The sequence below is a fragment of the Apostichopus japonicus genome, chromosome 4 (assembly GCF_037975245.1).
Source record: "Apostichopus japonicus isolate 1M-3 chromosome 4, ASM3797524v1, whole genome shotgun sequence".
Classification (NCBI taxonomy): domain Eukaryota; kingdom Metazoa; phylum Echinodermata; class Holothuroidea; order Aspidochirotida; family Stichopodidae; genus Apostichopus; species Apostichopus japonicus.
In genome coordinates this window covers 12,291,624-12,309,542 of record NC_092564.1, presented here as the reverse complement: position 1 = coordinate 12,309,542, position 17,919 = coordinate 12,291,624, and the positions used below count along the sequence as shown (strand labels likewise).

The 17,919-nt window shown below is 35.5% G+C and overlaps 1 protein-coding gene across 2 annotated transcripts in view; it reads right to left on the bottom strand.

Moving 5' to 3' along the window:
- LOC139966016 (uncharacterized) overlaps positions 1-5,517 on the bottom strand; it is a 36,012-nt gene extending 30,495 nt beyond the window's left edge. Inside the window, exon 1 of one of the 2 annotated variants that reach the window (XM_071968656.1) lies at positions 5,038-5,517. In XM_071968656.1, coding sequence (XP_071824757.1) covers positions 5,038-5,095 — 58 coding nt within the window. In that variant the 5' untranslated portion in view covers positions 5,096-5,517. The remainder of the gene's footprint in view (positions 1-5,037) is intronic. The other variant, XM_071968655.1, reaches the window with a different exon arrangement.
- Positions 5,518-17,919: the final 12,402 nt, after the last annotated feature.

Here is a 17,919-nt window from a genome sequence, read left to right as displayed (position 1 = left end):
CGTGAATTTTATCAAGCGTCTCATTCGGCATACAATTACGGCATCACACTGTAACTTATATATCATTTATTCTTTTCTTTTTTTACTTGCTTTTAGCCATTGTCCATAATTTCTTTCACATCTTACATACTAAATTGAAATTATAAACTTGCGATACTTGTAATTTTAGTTCACCAAAAATAACAAAAAGTTTGTTTTTTTTATCGCGGAAGATGTCAAATAGCGAATGTTTTCAATTAATAGGTGCTCTGTTGAAAAATTATTCAAATACTGCAATTTTTCGAAAATTGTTCAGGCATTTGTTGTTTACCCCCTTCAAATCAAAGTCACTCGTCCCACTGCCCTTTGAAGTTTGTGTCTCCACCGCCCCTTCCCCGTCCCAACATATTGCACCGTCTACCGCCCCCACCCCCACCCCACCCCACCCCGGTAGAACATATCAGTGTATAGACAGACAAGTTTGTGTGATTATGTAAGAATTACTGACGTCACAAGCCGACCATGAGTACATATCTGTCATATATAATGTTTCTATAATTACAAACAAAACAGAATCTTTTTTTTTTCATTTTGTTAAGACATGACAGCCATTTGGGGAGGGGGTGGGGGTGGCCGAGACGCGAAAAATGTTCTCCTTGTAAATATAATACAGTAACATTTCACTAAATGATATCAGATCGTCGAGAGAACACAACAGAGAGAGAGAGGCAAACATGCCCTCATTTACATTATCGTCGAGAGAACACAACAGGGAGAGGGTGAGAGAGGCATGATCTCATTTACGTTTTTATCATCGAGAGAACACAACTGAGAGAGGGAGAGAGAGGTGGAGAGAGGTGGAGAGAGGGGTGTCATGAACTCATTTACATCATCGTCGAGGGAACTCATCTATACAACTTGTAAAATAATCCCTTTAAAAGGATATTTCGCTGAGGCCAGTTTAGGAACCGTGCCGATAGTTCCCTATATTTATTTTGATCCAGTCTTTTGGGACTTGGAACCTTTTTAGAATGACAAAGGGAAAACCCTTAAGACAGATGGAAAGCACTTTCATGAATTGTTCTTGTTAACATATTTGTTTCTATCCCGCATGGTCTAAAAACAAAGTAACTCAGAATGGAGTAAAAGGTCACATCAGTAAACTAAAAACTATCACTCAGTCTCTCTGAGAGGTAGGGATGTACTCCCAATTCTTGCAAGAAGTGAATGACATTAGATCGTCTGTGATATCATCACTGCAAATAGTCTTCAAAAGCTTTATTTTTCGATTTACATTTTTAATTCATTCATTCTTGAAAATTTGATAGATTTGGATTTACTTGTTGGTAGATTGTCATCAAAATGCAACTATTTTTTGATAGAAATTTCAGTTGATTTGCCGCGATGACATCATTCCTTTTGCTTTTGCCAGATGCATTAACAAATAATATCACGAAATTTAGAAAGAATAATATCTATGTTCGTCATACAAAATACCATGAAACGTTTTGACCTAACGATGCAGAAAATATCTGTCGACAATGTAAATTTTATTGCTATTGCATAAATAAAAGACTTAAAGAAGACTTTATTATCAAAATTCAAACTTCATTTACAACGTATAGCGTCGACATGACCTCACAAACTTGTACACTTTCAGTTTTCAGTTTGACACAATTTATATCCGCGTAGAGATGATAAAGACTTGTTACATTTAAAAACAAATGGATGATGGTATTGTTATTTAGGTTACTAAGAAGAAAAGGCAAAATAGAATTCTTACGAAAGAGAACAAAAAGGAAAAAAATCAGAAATATTGTTGTTCACAAACTTAAGTGAAATGTGGATAAAACCACCAAACACTGCCGCTGACAAACATACAAAGTTATCAGTCAGTTACGAAAGGTTTACTTGTATTTCATAGCAAAATCTATACTTAAACTAACAAAGTACAATTCTGGATTTTGTTTGGAAAGGTAGCTCTACTTTTATCGAGCTTGGCCTAGTTATATGGTAGGGTTTGATGTATCTTTTTTCCTCTTTCTTACATAATTAAAGCAGAGGTGTCTAGTCTCATTTGCATATATGGATCAGTGCAGAAGTTGCTGTCGTGGATTACAGAGGTTTAACTACTAGCCAGTTTGTAGTTTGCTTAAGGACTCGATGAGAAATGCATCATGGGTAAGGACAAGGGTATCGAGAGCCAAGTGGACCCCAGGGGAAATTAAATTACCACGCCTCCCTTTATGAATCCTTCATTTTTCTTTCAAGCACATTATGACAAGTATTCCTTATATCCCATACTTCCCACGACCCCCTCATCGACCCTACGTCAGGGCCGTATATCGTATTACCCTTCTTGTAAGACCTGGATATTCTCTGGATGTTCTCTGTTAAACAATACAATACACTGAAAATGCATAATTTTAAATACAAAACATGCATCAGGCTAATAAGAAATAATATGAAAATAAACACATCCTTACTCCTTATTCGCATTCGTGTTCATCATGGTTTTCTTTCATTTTTTCTTCCAAAATGACCCAAATTTGGGCAAACCTAACAGCACAGTTTATCAAAAGATGTTTTCGACAGCTCTACCAAATGTTTCAAGATTATAGACAGGAGTGATGGAAATCCTGTAATAAATGCATTTTAGGCATCCAATGGAAGGCGCTTGAATATTTAAGAAGATACCAGGGCAAATGCATTATCTCAGAATTTAAAAACAGACGACTTGCTTCAAATGTGCGCACCCATAATGCGATTCTTTTCAAAACTCCTCGCATTTGTGTTCATTTCAAAGTCACTCCAAATAGCCAAGAGGATATGGAATTATTACCAAATATAAGTATAATCGTTTAGAGAAAGAAAAAAGAGGAGGAAAAAAAAACAGTATTAAGGCTGATTTTTAAAAGTAGATGGGAAAGACCAATCTTGTATACTTTGCGGAGGAGATTTTGCCCTTGAACAGATCGTGAGTCTTATCTCGGTAAAATATCTATAGTTAATTGTCACAAAAGAAAAATACATTGTCATTTCTAACAGTGGAGGGTTCGCTTAAGATGTTTCAATAATGATGTTACTGTATATGCAAAATAATTATGAGTTAAGATCGGTGTCTCCACAGGATTCGTTCAAATGATTCAATTTTGAACTTGATTAAATTTTCATATCATTTTTGTACGTTGTATATTATGCTTACAATCATAAGGGATTACATTAAACAACATATATATATATATACATAGAATAACATATAAAAGTAAGAACAACATATCTCGACATGACTCGACATAATAACACCGTCTTACTATGCAAACAAAAAATCATGACGTCATTCTTCCGCAGTTGATAACAGCGTTTGATGACGTCACACTACTTAGTCTGTGTAAACTTTGTAAGGACATACAAGTGTATTTACTTTCGTAAATGAGCCTTGCTAATTAAGAAGTTTGATTAGGGTAGTTTAGTGCAGTGATTTGGTGTGTTACTTTCCCTGCACAAAATATAGGATTGAGTTTCATATACCATTTAAAGGATAACCAGTGGCACCAATTTAGTCTTGGCATCTCATAGCCCAAATTGAGATTAAAAATAATTGAGTGCAAGCTTGCAATTGCTATTCCAATAATCACGATATTCATCTGTAAAAAATAAGAAAATCTTTGGATTGCTCCTTTAAGGCTAAACTGATGTTGACGTCTACTCCTCAGTCCAAGCCTAAATGTTAATCTTCATCCATTGTTATATATATATATATATATTTGTAATTATAATTATTATAACTCAACCAAAACGTATCTTGTAAATTTAATATATAGAGCACATGTAGAACAGCATTCGATAAGATTTAAATCCGTTCCCTATTTTTTTAGATTTGGTAATACATTGATGTCATTTGAGGCCTTAAAAGTATATTTTTTCTTAATGAGTTTTGTGGTGCATCTGAGGAACATACCTAACGGTCAGTAATATGTTAAACTAAGTAGTCCAGTCACTTTAAATAACAAATCTCAGATATTAATAGAGTCATACTTCAGCAAATTTAAAAGTTGCATTTGAATAAAACCTTGGCTGATCACAGGTTTTTTTAACGGTTTCTAAGTTATCCACATTTATTTTGTGTCTTTATTTCAGCCTTTATTGATATAAGGTACAAAGTTGATTAACCACACAACTTACAAGCCTACATCCTCTTCATTGCTAAACAATTTTATTCAGCCAAGTTGTTTTATCAACCTTAATTACAGCGAAATTCTTATGAAATTTGTTGGAGAAGTTGGCCATATTTAATCTGTAATATGTTTGGTTGCTGTTTAGCTATAAATCAAACTGATTTCTTTTCTTGCATGAGGTCATGTGGTATAGATGTACGCTTCAAATGCCCAACATTAACATAAATTATTTAGATAACCAATTGTGTCAGTAACATATATAGTGTGAAAAACAAAAAAGTTAACATATTTCTCACAAAGTGATTCGAACTTCGCAAGAAGGTACAGTATTAGAATACCTGATGTTTTACTTTTTTACAACTTGGCGTGTCGTAGAGTATTTGCCATCTGGAACAGACAAAATGCTTCACATGCAATGGAATCTGAACGACTTCCGCAGTGTTGAAAGCTTCAACTCTTTTCAACGGAATTTCCCACTTGCTGGTACCCTGTGACAAACATCTTTTCATATATTACTAAACAAAATTAATAATCCATGATTAATCCATTCCCGTCGTGATCCGGGTGGTTTAATATATACTGTCGAGCTCCATTTTGATTTCTCGCGGTTTTTCTTTAGTATAAAAACAAGTTTCGCCGAACAATGCCAAACAATTGATCAGATTTCAAATCAAACAATACCGAAAAACATAGGCTTATTGACCAGTATGTTGTTTAATGACAATGCGAATGGCCTGTATTAAGAAAACTTACAAACTTAAATCATACATAGCAAAGTTCTAGAATCAACGAAAAGAAAAGAGGAAAAAGAAAGAATGATAAATTATAACCAAAACATAATTCTAAATCATTATGATCTTTTGAAATGTAGACTACTTACCCTCTGTTAGAACGGCTGATAGTAAAAGACACGCAGTAAAACACAAAAATAAGGCCATTTTGGTGACGTTAAAACTACAGGATAAGCAGAAAAAAATATGAAAACTGATTAGCCTACTGACTTCTCGCTATCTGGTTGTTTTCCGATTAGAAAGATGTGTTTTGTCCAAAATTCCTAGCTCAGAAAACTTAAGTTTCCTTTTTTTATGTTGTTTAAGTCTTTGTTTCTTTCTCCCTTCTATAAAACGCGAAGATAAAAAGTTACGTGGATGTTGGCACGTTTGCAATTCGACAAGTGGCAACCGTGGAGAAACAGCTTTGCAATATAAACCTCTCTGCTCGACCACTTACGGACAAATTTGATCAAATTAAATGCACTGGATCGGTACTGACAGACCGTGGTAGCATGTTGTATTAAGGCTGATAAGAGACAAATATTATAACAGAAGTTCACTGGCATCGTATTTTTTAAGCGCGCTTATGTACTCTTCATTTAGAAAAGATCACCTAATGGGAGGCCTCATAAAAAAGAATCAGGCGACGCCCACGGCTGTTGACTCTCTGTAAGAGCGCTCTTGACCAATCAGGAACCGTTAAATAGTTGAAAACAATTGTGACGCGTACTTTTTTACCCGGCGGAAATGGAAGGAAACTTTGGGAGACCTCATGAAAATTTCCGGTCACTTAGTGCATGCATGAGTTATGAACAGGTTATTTTCTTTGGAGTGTCCATTAAAATTGATCGAGAGGGCTTTGGGTTGGTATTGATCTACAGGCGATGCTGGGGGATTAATGAGGGTGTTCGTAGTAACAGACACTACACAATGCTCCCTCACATGACTATAGTGTCGGGAATAATCATGTTTCACACATACACACACAATGAGAGGGAGAAAATGAAAACATAAAGAAAGGAAAATTATTGCAAGTGTATGAGGTAGACTTGATTGAATTAAATTATAATGCATCTTGGTGAACAGATTCACATCTGACAAATCTGAAAATGGTTATCGAAATGACGGAGATACGTATTTTTTTTTACATAGGGTGTAGTAAAATTATTATTGTTGTTCATATTCATTTCCGGTGAAAAAAATTAGGATGATTCAAAATACACTTGGCGGTTTGCGGGTATGGTATCGTTTTAATATTAAAGTTGAGATCACACAGGGTACTTAACTGTTTCCAGGTGACAGATACGCCTTTTCGAGATGCACGAAAGGGTCAAGAATGATATAACTGGGCAGCCAAACAGTGGAGGTCGACTTTGTTATAAACAGCTAGAAAAGAAATTGAATAAGAAAAAGAGTAAAAAAGGATAAGAAATATTTTTAATAAAAAAATTATTGGAAATTCTTACATTTCAAAGAAATCGCAATTCATGATGGATAAATGTATAATCACGTTTCACATGTGAATTGTATAAGCTTCCCTTAAAAACAATTATCGCCACCAAACACAACTGTGACGTCACTGCGGTTTCTATTGACTTATACAATTATTTAGACCCCAATGATGTCATAGGATAAAACGATGACGTCATTAAATGTTTATTAACTACCAGCCGACTCCAAGTAAATGGACTAAAGTTGCTAACTTTTGTTTTTACTGTTTATACGTAATCTGAAGGAACTTTCAATGTAACGCGAACGATGACTTCGCTTTTATAGAAATACATAGGAAAAGAAAAGAAAAGGAGAGGAGAGGAGAGGAGAGGAGAGGAGAGGAGAGGAGAGGAGAGGAGAGGAGAGGAGAGGAGAGGAGAGGAGAGGAGAGGAGAGGAGAGGAGAGGAGAGGAGAGGAGAGGAGAGGAGAGGAGAGGAGAGGAGAGGAGAGGAGAGGAGAGGAGAGGAGAGGAGAGGAGAGGAGAGGAGAGGAGAGGAGAGGAGAGGAGAGGAGAGGAGAGGAGAGGAGAGGAGAGGAGAGGAGAGGAGAGGAGAGGAGAGGAGAGGAGAGGAGAGGAGAGGAGAGGAGAGGAGAGGAGAGGAGAGGAGAGGAGAGGAGAGGAGAGGAGAGGAGAGGAGAGGAGGGGAGGGAAGAAAAGAAAAGAAACACACATTTAAGAAGTGTCTAATTCATCACTCTGGTCACGCACAAAATCATACTACAAAATATCTACTTTTACACAAATCTATTTGCATATTGTATAGACAGACAATTCTTATATTAAATGAAATCTACGAAGGAACAAGATTGATGTTCAGACATCATATAAATATGACGTCCTCTTAAATAGAGGATACACTTGGTGACCGCTCAGTGCAACCGGGGAAAGTAAATACAGCGATATCGCAACACGGTGATCCATTGTGGTAAGATTTCAGGTATTATGGATGTACCGTAGGATGACTGAGAAGGTAGAAAGGTAACCGATATTTCTGATCTTAAGAAAGAAAGGATTATAATATGCTTTTTCTTGTATTACTCTTTTATTAACTGTTATTGATAAATTGGAAGGAAAAAAATTCTGATCCGGGTAACCGCATGTTTCATGTAGATTTTTTGGGGGAAATTCCAAATAAAGATCAACAAATGAACAATAAAACAATTGAAAGATAATCATGGCTTGTTGCAAATGACACGTGTGACAAGTGGACTATGGAGGAAGGAGGGGGAAAAAAACAACACATTTCAGCGTGAATGTCACTTTTTATATAACAAAAAGTCAGCAGTAAGTCTTCAAATGTGGACAAAAAGTCAGCTGTAAGTCTTAAAATGTGGACAATTTATCAAACGTTACAAAGCAAACGCAACATCAGTATCAATTGGACGAGAAATGAGGTATCACTTGTGTCGAGCAGAAAGAGTTAACATCTTTATGTTGCAAAGTTGAAAAGATTGGGTGAAGGGTGCGGCCGCTAATCAAACGTAGGAGTGGAAGAAGAAAGGCGGGGAAGGGGGAGGGGTAGCATTTATTGACTATAAATCGAAAGTCGAGAACGATTTTGGTGCAATTTGATTGTAATGTATAATGGACACTACCAGATTGAGATTAACATGAATATAAAATACGCACACCGATGATTTGTACGTTCCATAAAGTCGTTTGGCTTAGTCAAATCCATATAACTATGTATGTGACCTTTAAAGGACACCTGGTTGACATTTAAGAAAAACACAAGTAGCTGTTAATCAATCAAATAAGTTTACGACCTGAAACAATACCTGTGAGATAATTGTTACCTGTTTTATTACATCCTCTTCTGTAGAAACGAACTTCTGATGTGACCAGTCACGCTTAGCACGTGTTGTCATCGAATTTGATTAATCCTACGTCATCGGCTAATGAGTTAACTTGTAGATGATTTTATGATTTACCTTAATAAAGAACAACAATGAGTTGATAAGCATGTCGTCTGCGGCCAATCATGTTACGCAGTTACTAAAGTAGTTTTGATTAGGGTTAAATAGGAAAAAGTGGGAAAGAGCACGTACGTATATACTCTGTTCGGATTCTACGTGGTCTATTTTTTGCTGTTGAAAAGTTCACAATATGAACACCTGTAAACGAAGCATTTAAAGGGATATTCTAGTCGTAATATAGTTGGTGGTGTTTAACATCCATGCATCATCACCAGGTAAACAACACATCCTAATAGCTGGATTCCATTGCGCAGACATTACTGTTTTTTTCGTCCGCATATTGGTTGTTGTCATTTGCCGGTAGTTTTAACAAACTCCATACTGATGATAATTTCAAAAATACTAAGTCTGAATTTGGCCTATGACAAGCTTCTTTAGTTTTGCTCCTCTTCAACGTTAATCAGTGAGCCTTTAATGAACATTTTTTTATTATAAAGGAATTGCAGGCCATTTCCCACTAATTATAATGTTAATTAACGGCAAAGGCAAATAATATAAAAAAATAATAGTAATTGGATCTTAGGTGAAAGTTTTTGTACCTTAACTTTTTTTAAGAAGTCACACTAATAGACTTGCCATTATATACGAAAAACAAATGATTTGATCCAATCTCAAGCCCTGCAGTCTCCTTACACGAGGCTGTAACCTTGTAACATATGGTGTTTATGTAAACGTCTTTGGAAAATTAATAATATCTGTTTCGAAAAGTAAAAAACTTTTCACCCCCTTTTAAGCCTACATATCTCTAATGACAAATCTAGAGCTATGACGCAAGAGGCTTGGATCTAAGAACAGGGTGAGTTTTGCATGCTTCTCCCGTGATTCGTAATGACTTTTCTCACAAAAGGGAATGATTTAGGTTTATTTCCTGACGTCACATTAAATAAAAGAAGAAGAAAGGAGACATATTATAAGGTTTCTATATGGCTGTATAATGTGTCAAACCTATTGAATTAATTGTGACGTGATGTGACGTTACATTACGCATATACTCAAGTCTTACGAAGTTTTTTTGGTTATATACTAGATAATTTGACACAAAACAAAGTCAGGGACATTATGGGACATAATAAACGTAATATATAAAGATGAACAGAATACAAGTGAAAGTTTATAACAGTTCTGGCATCATCGTTAGCGAATTTTGAAACATACACCTTGTTGAAAGCTTGTTCCATGATAAACGCTTTAAGGGCCAAACTCGGTCACTGACCCTAGCCATTCACGGCCTAACAGGTAGTCTAAATTTCTTCTTTTGACAAAGCTTTTAAGCTAAAACCCATTTTTTGTTTTTGGCGATGGAAATAGATGTCGCAACAAATCTTTGTGATTGATTTCTTCATCAAAATCTGTCATAAATTGAAGTTTCATTGCATTATCATTCTTCTTGTTTTTCTCTTGTTTTTTTGTTTTGTTTCTTGAAAAGGATCTTTTTTCTTTTTTAAAGAATCACAGAGAAAGAGCGTAATGAATATATAGCTGATTGGTAATCGCTTTAATACATTTAATTTTTAAGACCTTATTAAATTCGTCTCTTTCTTATTCTCGTTTCAAACGGAAAGTCATGGTACCTACGGGGTGTCTTACTGACAAACGAAATTGGGCTAATGGGAACTCTGAATTTAATCTTTATGTATACCTAGTAACAACATTAAGATATTGGGTAAAGTGCGTGTGCTCTATTAATTCGGAAAAAGAAGGTTTTTTTTCTTATGGTAGCAATCACATTACAAGTTACTCGTACGTTTCATTCCTTACTGTTAAATTATAGCAGATTGCGGGTAAATCGAAATAAAAAAAAAACGAAAAAAAAAAACGTTTTCTTGTATAATGTGGATAATCCTTAGCAGCGTTTCGAACTAATTGTTTTGCTTTTCTTTTTACCGAACTTGTAAAATGTATTATCCCTCTCTGAAAGATTGAGTAACAGTAATGTTATTTTATCTTATGAAAGGTTAAGTTTTTGGTACAACAAAAAAAAAACTCTCTTTCTATACAGAGATATTAACTGAGTTCAAACAGAAATCAATTGACCGGCTCATGTCAATGCGACACCATTTTCAAGTCCAGAACCATACAGGTTCAAAGTTGTGGTCGACTTGTGTAATTAGTATGAGATTGGTATCATTTAAAATTTCTCCATTTCCTCTCATTTATAAAATACTTGTATTTGTTTATGATATAATGAAAAACAAATAGGCAGAAATCATTTCATTTTAAGAACATGGTTTTGCTTAAAGCATACACAACTGAAATACAACTAAATGTATAATTTCCTATAAAGACAATGTCTTGAATCAAACATAATTTTATAATCTCATCTAAAAAATCGTTTTACTTTTCTAAGTAGGCCTACTTGGTTTTGTTCCAGTCAATATTGAATACAACTAAACAGAAGTCCTGTTTATGAAACTACATGGTTTCGTATCAGACATCGCTACAAGTATAACTACAACCATAATTTCCTCTAATTAGCGTGGCTTTGTTTCAAACATAATTAACAAAAAATCTAAAGAGGAATTTTTCTGTCACCTCTGTGATCTTGTTTCTGAGATGACTCAAGTAATTATAAATAAATAAGTTCCTTTTATTACTTGGTTTTGTTTCAATCATATTTGCAAAACAACTACAGAATCAATTTCTGTCAAGTACATGGTTTTATTTCATATATGACTGAATTATATATCTATAGAAATCATTTCCTTTAATTTACTTGGTTTTGTTTCAAACACACAACTATAAATGATTTACAGTGAAGTACTTGGATTTGCTTCAGACATAACTGATATAAAACGAATGATCCACGTGCCACCATGTTCACTAAAGTCACAGTTTTATAAGTGTCTCACAAACTTTATAAAGTATTGCTCCCTCACAAAATGTGTTTTAGTCACTTGGTAACGAATTATTGCTTAATCACATCAGGGGTTGGTTGCAGGATCTTAGAAAGTAGAGGATGTGGCCCTATGGACGTTGAAGCTAAACCCCCATTTAGGTTTGGTGTGGGCATCCTCCTGCCCCGTCCCCCCCCCCCCCCAATAAAAGATAAATTTTAAACGTGAAATTGCGCACTCTGACATCATAGGCTATTTCTTAGGTCTAGATTTAGTTTTAATAACCACCTTTAATTGTTTGTGTGAGGTTGAAAAACGAGGGGTTGGTGTGGGGGGGGGGAGGTGTGCACCCTGAATCCCCTTCCTCCGATCACAAAATTACAAATAACAACTACTTCTCAATGTCATTAAAACATAGAGGTCAGGGTCTTCGTATTTCTCATCTGCAAGTCTTACAGGTTACATATTATATTTTCGATATTTGGTAACGATTTTTTTTTGGACAATTTTACAAGTACAAAGTTATGGCAAAATATATTGTGTTCTTCGTGTTCCTGCATGAAATTCAGTGGTGGAAGTCGTTATTGAGGCAACAAGCTGCTTTTAAAAGAAAACAATGTTTCAAAGAGGTCAGTTCTTTTCAGATTAATGTAAGCAGTATTAAGATCCTGGCAGCAAAAACAACAACATTTCATCATAAATGTTTAATATCGCTAGTCACGTTTACTTTAAATTTCAAATAGAACTGTTTTTATTTGTTATAGAGAGCAAAAGTTAGAATTTAATTCGCTTGCTTACTCTTCTACACGAATCCCCCTTTTCCCCGCTCATATTATGATCATACGAGTTTAGGTTTATTTTCTTCCTCCTGTCTCTCGTGATGTTCTTCTCGACTCTCCTCTAACAAGTTTAACAAATTAACCTAATTCGTTTTTACTTGAATTAGATAAGGCAGAAAAGGAAAAAAAGAGAGAGAGAGAAGATGTATATGGGAAAAACCAAACCAAAAGGGTAGTGATGTCACTGACTGCATGGAATATCAAGATTGAGCGAAAGGTCAGCGTCCTGAATTTGGAAACTAGAACAATATCTGACCCTCCTCCTCCTCCTCTATGGGCATGGAAGTATTATCTCCATGGCAAATGAAACCGTTCAGTCTGATGTAGAGCTTAATTATAGGTATAGGTAAAATATGTAACCTTCAATTCAGGATCTTCGAAATATACAGGATAAATTGCAGATATGTAAAGACCTTCCTACTAATATATATGACCTTCCAAAGGTATAGATATGTAAAACTCTTGAGCAATACTTAATGTATAGACGAAGTTCAAGGCATGTAAAGACCTTGCCAGTATATCTGAACTTCCGAAGGTAGATATGTGCGCAATACGTAACCATATATGGTGAAGTGGGTTAAATGCAATTCACTATGTAATTAATTCTAAAGGTATGGGATAAAGGTATATAGGGTGGGTTGGAAATATGCAAAGGTTTTGACACTATATGACAATCGAAAAGCAGCAATAAAGGTCTCGAGAAATATTTGACCTTCAAAGTGTTCAGAGGATGGTTTTTGACCGCTATATCATACCTTCTTAATGAGTCAGTTTAGTTGGGTGGCTATGAACAATATTTGAAAAGGTATTTCAAATGCATAGGTATACGGCGAGTTTGATATATAAATGTCTTCATTGTAAAATTAGATATTCTTCATGAGTTGGTTAAATATACTGCATAAATATTCAAACATTAGATTTGAACTAAACTTGACATGTCGGTATTTGGTAGAACTCCCACGCCGCCCCCATACACCATGAATATATGGTATTATTATGATAGTATTATATATTCATATAGTTTCTATCGAAAGGGAAATACCAGACGGCTGAAGATAATTGTTTAATATAATGCTGGAAATTGTCTGCAGTTTTATGTCCAAAGCCTCATCCTCATAGCATTATGTATGGGAAAATATTAATTTATCAAATTTTGTTATATTTTGTTTAGTACATAATGGCAAGAGCAGAGTAAAAATGAAGTCATCTCGGCAAATTCAGATGAAAAGCATTGTTTTTCTTCATAACATTTAAGTCATCTATTCAGTGAGGAAACTCATATTTGGGAAAACAAATGTTGCATTTTTTGTGTGTGTAAAAGTAAGAGGGCCTGACGTTTCGATCCTAGCAGGATCTTCTTCAAAGGCTAAATGACAAGTACAGTAACAGAAGGGACAAAAACACGCACAGATGACCCTTTTTTTTTTGACAGTCAAGCAACATTCCAAATGTATCCGTTTTGAATATAAATTAACAAGAAGAATACTATATAGTAGAGGGAACCTTTTGAGGAATATTTGCCGTTTGTGGCATCAAATTATCACCTGTCATCCACTTCCAGGAAAGAATCGAGGGTTTAGCATTTTAAAGTAACTTGAACTTAATCAACCATATCTTGAGTTAGAGAAAAGATGTTGAGATGGTGTTTTAAACTGAAAGGGTGAAATATTTTTCTTTGCCATATAAGTGCCACATTATCTGTCACCAAAATATCTCATTAATCAGCTACGGTATTATTATTGCATTACCATGAATAAACAAGCAATTAATTAGAGATATCAATGAGAAACAATGTGACAAGCAATAATTAGAGACAATGTGACAAGCAAATAATGAGAGACAATGTGACAAGCTAATAATGAGAGACATGTGTGACAAATAATAATGAGAGACACTGTGACAAGCAATAATGAGAGGCAATGTGACAAGCAATACTGACAATGCGACAATCAATAATGAGAGACACTGTGACAAACAATAATGAGAGGCAATGTGACAAGCAATACTGATGGACACTGTGACAAGCGACATTGAGAGACAATGTGACAAATCAATACTGCAGAGAGATAATGTTACAAGCACGCAATGAAAGACAATTAATAATGAGAGATAGACACCGTGACACGCAAATACTGAGAGACACTGTGACAATCAATAGTGAGAGACAATGCGACAAGCAGTAATGAAAGACAATGTGACAATCAATACTGAGAGACACTGTGACAAATAATAATGAGAGACAATGTGACAAGCTAATAATGAGAGACATGTGTGACAAATAATAATGAGAGACACTGTGACAAGCAATAATGAGAGACACTGTGACAAGCACACAATGAAAGACAATGTGACAAGCAATAATGAGAGACATTGTGACAAGCGACATTAAGAGACAATGTGACAATCAATACTGCAGAGAGACAATATGACAAGCACGCAATGAAAGACAATCAATAATGAGAGATAGACACCGTGACACGCAAATACTGAGAGACACTGTGACAATCAAAAGTGAGAGACAATGCGACAAGCAGTAATGAAAGACAATGTGACAATCAATAACGAGAGACACTGTGACAAATAATAATGAGAGACAATGTGACAAGCTAATAATGAGAGACAATGTGACAAGCAATACTGAGAGACAATGTGACAAGCACACAATGAGAGACAATGTGACAAGCAATAATGAGAGACATGTGTGACAAATAATAATGAGAGACACTGTGACAAGCAATAATGAGAGACACTGTGACAAGCACGCAATGAAAGACAATCAATATTGAGAGATAGACACCGTGACACGCAAATACTGAGAGACACTGTGACAATCAATAGTGAGAGACAATGCGACAAGCAGTAATGAAAGACAATGTGACAATCAATAATGAGAGACACTGTGACAAATAATAATGAGAGACAATGTGACAAGCTAATAATGAGAGACAATGTGACAAGCAATACTGAGAGACAATGTGACAAGCACACAATGAGAGACAATGTGACAAGCAATAATGAGAGACATGTGTGACAAATAATAATGAGAGACACTGTGACAAGCAATAATGAGAGACACTGTGACAAGCACGCAATGAAAGACAATCAATATTGAGAGATAGACACCGTGACACGCAAATAATGAGAGACACTGTGACAATCAATAGTGAGAGACAATGCGACTAGCAATAATGAGAGACAATGTGACAATCAATAATGAGAGAGACAATGTGACAAATAATAATGAGAGACACTGTGACAAACAATAACGAGAGGCAATTTGATAAACACACAATGAAAGACTTAGTTACGTGTACAGGGTGGGGTTGGGGAGGGGTAGGGGGTGGGGGTTCCAATTTTCACCCGGTTGATTTTGGTATGGGCATGTACCGTTATGGACGGGCTATAGTCATCACCATATTAACGAAATAGAGGTGTGGTGGCAGGGTCGTTGAATGCTATTCTCATGTGAGGAGTTAAAAAAACGTGACTAAAAATTAGGTCTTAACGCTATGCTGTGCTAACAAATACTTTTAAATTGTGGAAAAATTCCACCGACTGACGATGGAGGTGAGGCCATATCCCCACCCCACCCCCTCCCCGGCCCACACCAAAACCTTGCTCACTCCGGATCCGCTGAATGCAATGGGTTTGGTCTTTATTGCTTTTTAAATGACGCTATGCATGGCTAATGACAAAGTCGTCTTTCTTTTGTCAAAATTTGACCATTTTCGTAGACCTGATCGACGATGTATAGAACATACAGTTTATATATACGCAACATTGATCCTCGAAATATTTTCTATCGGCTGCTTTTTTAATCAACAACAGTCATTAAAGCAAACATGAAAAGCGATCATTTAAAACGGAACGTGTTTGAGTGCCTCCTCTGAAGTCTTTGAACGACTACATGATAACCACCCTTGACATGGGCTTGAAAACACCTACATTCATCTTAAGTGATTGTTTGTTCCAGTCAAGAGATATTGTTCGGAACCTGTTTTATTTGATTCTAGGTGCGGAAATTGCTTATTTCCTTAATAAAATTAAGCCTCCCTAAAGGAGTTAATCGATTCAGAGTCCCCAAAAGAGAGTTTTGTCGCTGTCTTCAATTTGCAGCTATACATAGATGTGACGTTCAATTAGCGCCTAAAGCAAGCAAACGGTAAACCTTGCTGTGCTTGCTATTCTTTTCTTAATCGTGAGTTAGTTAAAACTGAACCATTAAGAAATATGCTTAATGTTTATTCCCCCAAAGAAAACGCGCGATATTATAGTAAAAGTTATTCATTATCATTCATTCGAACAATTAACCTTCGGAAATATTTAAAAAAAAATTCTATTAGTTACTCGTTGCACAAGACAAGTTTATTTTCCCACTTGGTAATTCAAACTACGCATGCGCTAATGATCAGACGACGAGGGAAGAATAAGACGCACTCCTGCACGAGGGTTGCGTAATTCTCGCTAAGTTCATGAACTATGTGCAAATAGCGAGGAAGGATTAGCAACTCAACTTAATTAATTAAACGAGATCTTCATTATGGGCAAATTTTTCTCCGTTATTTTTCCTAGAAATACCAAAGCGATATGAGCAAACGTTATCAATGCTAATTGTGAGTCACAGATTTACCTAAACATTATAAAGAAAAATAATCGTTCTAAATTATTAAACGGCAGCGATTTTTGGTTGATTTTATCAAAAGGAAATAAATAAAGCCAAAATCGTAAAAATAGGTGTCACGGGGTGAGTAAGAGGGGAGGTGGTTGAGGGGAGTTGGGGAGGGTGGTTGGGAGGTTGAGAGGAGACAATCACTCAACAACGTATACAAATCAAACAGCTCTTGTTATCAACGCAATATTTCGACCACAACTATATATGTTACTTCTTCATACCACAATGGCTTTGAAATGTAATGTAATAATGAATAATTCACTAATAAATGTTGGCTGGTTCCTGCATGGAGTTTATCGGTTATTCTGTGATTTCTCTATTACGAAATATCGTGAACGTGGCGTAGTTGGTATGTGGAAATATTGTAAGTTAGTATAAACAGCTTTCATAACATGTAAAATGCATATTTTCTTAGTCAAGAACCAAATCTCAGAAAAACATAACTTCATCTCAATTTCAGGCAAATATATTAATAAATAAATAAATGAATGAATGAAGAAAAATGGTACGAATCTCTCTAATACAAATATTAATATTTTTGCTTAGTAAGTATGCAATTAAATGAGTCTTTAAATTTGTAAAAACTGCATCTCACTTATATGCAATTCTACGAAAACAAATCAAAAAGGATGTTTTTCCCTATTCACCCCTTTTTTGTTGTTGATATTCTTATATACAAATAAATAAAAGAAGACAGAAAACAAATAAATTGAACTTGTTTTTCATTGTCACAAAGTTGTCTCTAATTTGAGCACACGAAGAAGAAATTCGGACATTGCCCTCTTCTTAATATCCCGTAACCTTTTCCGGAAGGAAATGGCTGGAATTTGTTTTATCTTGTAAGCCATCATAGCATAGTGACGGCGAATATAAAAATATTTGCCTAATAGATTTCACGAAGATTCGTAATTAAAAATAACGCATGCAATAGACATCGTTTAGGTTGATTCTAGCTTCCGACAACCTACGTGACGCAAACAATTCCGAGGTTAAGAGAGGTTTTTTTCAGTTGCGTCGGTAATTCGAAACTAAATTACAGACATGACTGACTTGATCAAACTCAGTCGTATATTAGTCTCCCCTTGTTCTATATCCATCATTTGGAAGGATAGTCCAGCAGATTTTTGTGAGGGGAGGGACAGGGGGAGTGGGAGGGGGATTTTGGAGGTGCTGAA